Source organism: Formica exsecta, unplaced genomic scaffold, assembly GCF_003651465.1.
Source record: "Formica exsecta isolate Colony F162 unplaced genomic scaffold, ASM365146v1 scaffold120, whole genome shotgun sequence".
NCBI classification, from domain to species: domain Eukaryota; kingdom Metazoa; phylum Arthropoda; class Insecta; order Hymenoptera; family Formicidae; genus Formica; species Formica exsecta.
Genome location: NW_021848537.1, coordinates 1,462,233 through 1,468,433, shown reverse-complemented (window position 1 = coordinate 1,468,433; position 6,201 = coordinate 1,462,233). Strand labels below are relative to the sequence as shown.

Genomic DNA, 6,201 nt, shown 5'->3' with positions numbered 1-6,201 from the left:
TACACACATGCACACACACACACACACACACACACACACACACATACACACACACGCGCGCGCACGCACACGCACACTTGAGAGACAATATATATTTTTATATATATATATATATATATATATGAAAATCTACCAACTTATTTATTTAATAAAACAAAAAACGAAATAAGTTATAAATATATATGGCCTCGAACGAAAATATTAAAAGAGTCAACACACAGTAGGATCTTTTTTAATTAGTATGACGCTTAAAGTCGCTGCTTTAATTAGTATCTTTATTGAGTATCGGAGCATCTCTATAAATTTTACAACCTCTCGTCCCTGATCTCGCGGATTAAGAAAAAGTAGAAAACGAGCGTTATCTAAATGTTCACTCGATTGTCAGAGCGCTTAGAATTTCGCGCGACAAGCGCAAATATTACATGTTTGCCTTCGCGATCTCTCGATCCTTTTAAAGCAGCGACTATTCTACTCTTAAGAAATAAGATAACAATCAAGTATCTCGAGAGATAGACTTCGCTAAACTAAACTTATCTCGTATTTCGGGCAACGAATAAATTCAACTTTAACCGCGAAAAGAAAACGTGAGCATCCTCGAAACGATTTTCTCGGCGCTATCAGCACCGAAAACAGATTTAGAATTGAAGCTTCAGAGTTTTCTGACTAGAAGTGAGAAGCCGCTTCCGCGAATTGAAACGGCAAATGTTCTCTCCCTAAAACATATTACGATAGACTAGAACGTTAAAAATCGGGCACAAAAAGTCCAGATCAACTTATGCTAATATGGCAAACTATGGCACAGAGTTTGCGAGGTATTCAAAGTCGACATACGAATGAATCTTTATCTCGTATGCGAGTCCTTAGCTTAGAATTATTCACGAAATTATTCAGATACAGCTAACTTATTTACTGTGACGTTACGTTGAGAAATAAATAAAAATAACTCTGTTTAAAAATTATAAATAGAGGGATTCATTGTTTTTGTGTAATCGTCATTCTTAGCTCTTCGATACAATCGACTCGCCCGTTTCCCGACTTTGAACATTGACTTAAGAGCCTTAATATGATACAATCTATCAATCGCAAATACTCGGAAACGCACCAGCCTAAAAAACAAAAACAAAAAAACGCCGAATCATAGCAACGGATCTGATTTGGATCGGTTTCGCGATCACATTCGCGGGAGCTGCTGATGATCGATCGCATTCAGCGGCTAGGACGTTCTTGTTCGACACAATTCGATCGTCGATAAATATATAAATAATAGTTAATAATAAAAATTTTTTTAAAATTTTAAAATATACATAAAATAAAATTTTTCTAGACAGAAACGATATTTTTAAATAAATTTCAATTTTGCTTTATACATAGTTAATAGGTTCTCGATAACAGCGCCAAAGTAGATGGCGAACAAATAAAAATTCAATATGAAATAAATAAAGTAAGAAATTTAATATTGATTCAGAAATTAATTATGTTCCGAATCGATCTCGGTAATATTCCGATCGTCGAACAGGGAGACTACTTACAAAGGCCTCTAGGCATAAAATAGCGCTTAAAAAATATCTGCTCTTTTCGATCGAATGTGTCGACAAGGATATGTCCACGAGGTAGTACACCGCCCTTACGAGAAGGGCAGATCCTCGTCTGGCGACTCGTCGTGGTACTCCTCGTGGTCGGATGTGTGTCACAAAACATCGCTCGGTTGGCGCTGTCCGATGCCTATCGTGGGCGACAACTGTTCCTCCTCGACCGCCACCGTCTTCGGATCCTCGTCCTTCCATTTGTCCATGGAGCGGCGTCGGGCGTTCATGAAGAAGTTGCCGACCGTCGTCGGTTCCAGGCCCAATTGCCTCGCGATTGTCACCTGCATCTCCTTCGACGGCCTCTTGGTCTCCTGCGGAGAACGGAAAATTCAGTTTTATATATATTCCATATATTTATTTTTTCAATCCTGTGTGCTCCTGTGTCATTATATGTATACATCTAGTCTATTTTGTTTTTCAGATTTTTTCTCTAATTTAGTTTATTTATAAATTTTATTTTATTTGTGCATATTTTGTACATTAATTATTGGGTTGTGTTGATTAATATCGATAGCAATTAATTGTTGCATTTTCATATTTTTTGCGTCGAAGAATATTTATATACAATATATCAAATTGATTGATAAATATATAACGTATATTTTAGGTTTTTATTTTATATATTTCCTGTTATTATTTTTTAAATTACTATTATTTAATTACTATTTATTATATTTTAATTACTATTATATATAATATTTTATTTTAATTTTAATTTGGACATTCTATAAGTTATTTGCAAGAGGAAAATAGAGTATCTAAAAAACAAATATATGTGAAAAGAGTGGGATTAATAATGCTTAATATTTTCTTTAAAATTTTCATAGAACGTCTCTTTATATCTCTAGTAAAGATAATAAAATATTCTATTATTATTGTGAATAAATCTATTTCCCTTCTATCAAGAGAGATTTAGACGCACATTCAGATGTAGATTCAGAGTACAATGTACTCGCAAAGACCTGTGTGCTAATTTCGACTGTGCCATGTGAAAGTATTGGTTAGTAATAATTGTTACTCTGGCAATCGATATACTCTACCTCGAGTCGCGTTATTGATCGGGCTACGTTGGGTAAGAAACGTCGCGTGGGAAGAAAGCGTAGTAGTCCATTTACCACATGTAAAGAAATGTTTATCATCCACCAATATTGAACGAACGACGAATTATCATCAAAAGTGCCAGTTGTCACAAGCATTTAAAAAATCATTAATTTACGTCGCGGTTCCTCTTCATTTTTGATTCAAGCATAAAATATTCATATTTTTCAGAGAAGAATTAGGTAAACAAGTTTAAATTAAATACATTATAGATGAGCAAGTTGAATAAAAAATCGTACAGATTATAATTTAAAAACAAATTTGGATTACTCTTTTTTTTATCAAAAGAAATAATGTGACCGAGTGTATGAGATACATGCATATATACATATACATATATATGATGTAAGCTTATTCTGTAATAAAAATAATTAATACTAAAATAATTTTTTTTCAAATATAAATTTTAGAAAACTGATATAGTAGATATCGACGATGCATCCATAGCGGAGCATCGATACACCCATTGTAGTTCTATTCTTAGCACCTAGACTTTTCTCTGTTTTAGGACGTACATAAACATAAAGCCAAGGACAGTCTTGGCGCGGCTTAAAAGAACATTGTATTCTTTTTTTTTTTTTTTTTTTTTTTTTTAAAGAAAAACACTTAGCGTTGCTCGCAAAATTCGCGCAACGTCATGTAAAATTGCACTGATAAGAGACGTGATTTTCTTGCCGTCACTTTCACGAAGGACTCTCTCTCTCTCTCTCTCTCTCTCTCTCTCTCTCTTTCTTTAGCAGGCAGTTAGGCACGATGTATGACGTGACGTGTGTACACGCGTAGGTACGTTCGCGCGCAAAGCTGAAACGCACATCGCTCGTGCATAGCATCACACACAGTGGCTGTCAAGGAATAATCACGATGCCTCGTCGCGATAGTGTCCCGCATTTCCAACAATTGATGCGTCGTTCTATACGAGGAGCGGGCACCGCCTTCATGTTTTGCAACTGCAGCTGCCGCAGCGAAGTCCGCGCGGATACGCGCGTATCAATAGCCAGCGGCGACAACACGCGGCACTCTCTCTCTCTCTTTCTCTCTCTCTCTATATGTGCCTTAAACGAAGTCCCCGGCGCGTGTCCGGCGCAAGTTAAGCGAAATTAACGTCCACGAGTTAATTAAAGTACGCCTCTCTCGGCCGCCGCCGCCGCCGTTGCCTTTTCCTCTGAAAATCGAAACCCCGTCGATTCCATGCGTCACCGCGAATTAAATTATTAATTAATTTCGGGGATATTTAACGGCTCGTGGACGCCTCGGCCCTTGAATTCGGAATTATTTAATTCTCCCGCGGCTATCTAACCGGAATTCGTGCCGGTTAGCTGATACACGTGTGGAAATTTTATTATTAAATTTCGATAAAACTGCTTTTTCTCTATCGCTATAAGTGTATAATCCGTGAAAAATGTAATAAAAACTATTCGATTTCTCCATGTCATTTAAAATGGGGTTAAATAAATTTCGATTCGATCTTCTATACGCATTTGATATTATAAATTTCTTCTTATATCAATCGCAAAAATTTTATTCCGTCCAGTTTTGCAATTTTTATCTGTTATTATAGAAGGTAAATTTTCCTTACGGAAAATTCCACGCGCACACGGATAATTTTCCTTAGCAAATATCTCGCTGTTTAAACAAATGCGTGAAAAATTTATTTGGAATTCTCGTAAGACTCATTGTCGTGTCTTAGAGAGAGTGCTGGAAAGAGCTTCGGCTTTTTTTTTTTTTTTTTGAAATCGGGTTAAAATTTCAATGCAAAAGGGACACTCCTTTAAAGTGCCGTTTCCCCAATGAAACAGAATATCAATTATATCTTTGCAATTACATAGCAATTAATACTCATTCTAATGGAGGCCGAGCCTGCCCGCCGTAAAGGCGGCGCGATAGTCGCTTTGAGAATAATCGAGGTTGCGAGCTTTATATTATTGCGTCCTGGGGACGCAAATAAAAGTCTCATCTCTCCGGAATCTGCGCAGCTCCCATTATACTCAAATCGCCCTTCAAATGTTTTTTATTATAAAGCGCGCGTATTAATTATCTCCACAATTAAAGCAATTAATAGCAATATATATAGAATATCTGTTATAACTTATTATTAAAATGTTAAGAATATATTTTTATATAAATTATACATAATCGCGGTAAAATTTAGGGACATTTCAACAGATTCCAAGGAATCTTTAAAAAAATTTCGTATCATTTCAGCATTACATAAAAAATCCAAATTTTCATGAGTCTTATGCGATTTCATTTTTAAATATTTATGTTCGATATATATGATTTCTCTCTCTACTTTTTTTTATATATAAATTAAAATATTTCTATTTCAATCTGTAAAATATTAGATACTAATCGGTTAATGTAAAATGATTATTTTTACATTATCATACTCGTTGAGATGTATTTTTAAATCCCCTTATCTAGTGATGCTGTTATAGAATATCTGTTATAACTTATTATTAAAATGTTAAGAATATATTTTTATATAAATTATACATAATCGCGGTAAAATTTAGGGACATTTCAACAGATTCCAAGGAATCTTTAAAAAAATTTCGTATCATTTCAGCATTACATAAAAAATCCAAATTTTCATGAGTCTTATGCGATTTCATTTTTAAATATTTATGTTCGATATATATGATTTCTCTCTCTACTTTTTTTTATATATAAATTAAAATATTTCTATTTCAATCTGTAAAATATTAGATACTAATCGGTTAATGTAAAATGATTATTTTTACATTATCATACTCGTTGAGATGTATTTTTAAATCCCCTTATCTAGTGATGCTGTTTTTTTTTTTTTCAAACACCTTTCCTTTGAATCTTTAAGTTAAAGATACTCTCTTTTATCTCTCTCTCTCTCTTTTACGAGGATTAATTTGCTGGAATACAAGCACGCAAACGAGGAATGATTCGACAATCGTGCGGGAAAGATTGCGCGCGATTTGGAACGTACGAGTAAAGTGGGCTAAGGTCAATTCGCAAACTATTTGGCGTCCGTCCAGGAACTCGAGCAGAGACTTTGTTTTTATTTCTCTTCGCGATCACACGCGAAGCACGATCGCGATAAAACGCGAGTAAAACGTTGAATCTCGTTAAAGTGGGTCCCGATATTGCGAGGATTAAAATGCGCCGATCATTCGGCGCTCCTGTTCTAAAGACGAAATATCCGCCTATATGGCTACAGCTAATGTCGCTCATCGCACTTGCTTCACGAAGATCCTTAGTCGTCGGGCTTGGCGTGATTGTCGCCGTGCATGGTTTCCTCAGCTGTTTGGAATAGTTCTCAACCATAAGGGGAGAAATTTTACTCTCCCCCTTCCCCCGGATATATGCGTTAAATGCACCTTCTTTGCTTATTAAAGGGAATTGCCTTCATAAGGTGAGCATAGTTTAAGCCATTATTTCGAAATACAATTTATTTAACGAAGGATTTCTTTTTTACTCTTCTATATTCAATTTGTGTGTAATTATCCAATATATCTTTGAGAATTAAAATATTATTTTAATATAT

At 35.1% G+C, this 6,201-nt stretch overlaps 1 protein-coding gene across 1 annotated transcript in view; it reads right to left on the bottom strand.

Moving 5' to 3' along the window:
* Positions 1 to 116: 116 nt before the first annotated feature.
* LOC115241870 (hepatocyte nuclear factor 6) overlaps positions 117 to 6,201 on the bottom strand; it is a 71,609-nt gene continuing 65,524 nt past the window's right edge. Inside the window, exon 5 of the mRNA XM_029817814.1 lies at positions 117 to 1,897. Coding sequence (XP_029673674.1) covers positions 1,688 to 1,897 — 210 coding nt within the window. The 3' untranslated portion in view covers positions 117 to 1,687. The remainder of the gene's footprint in view (positions 1,898 to 6,201) is intronic.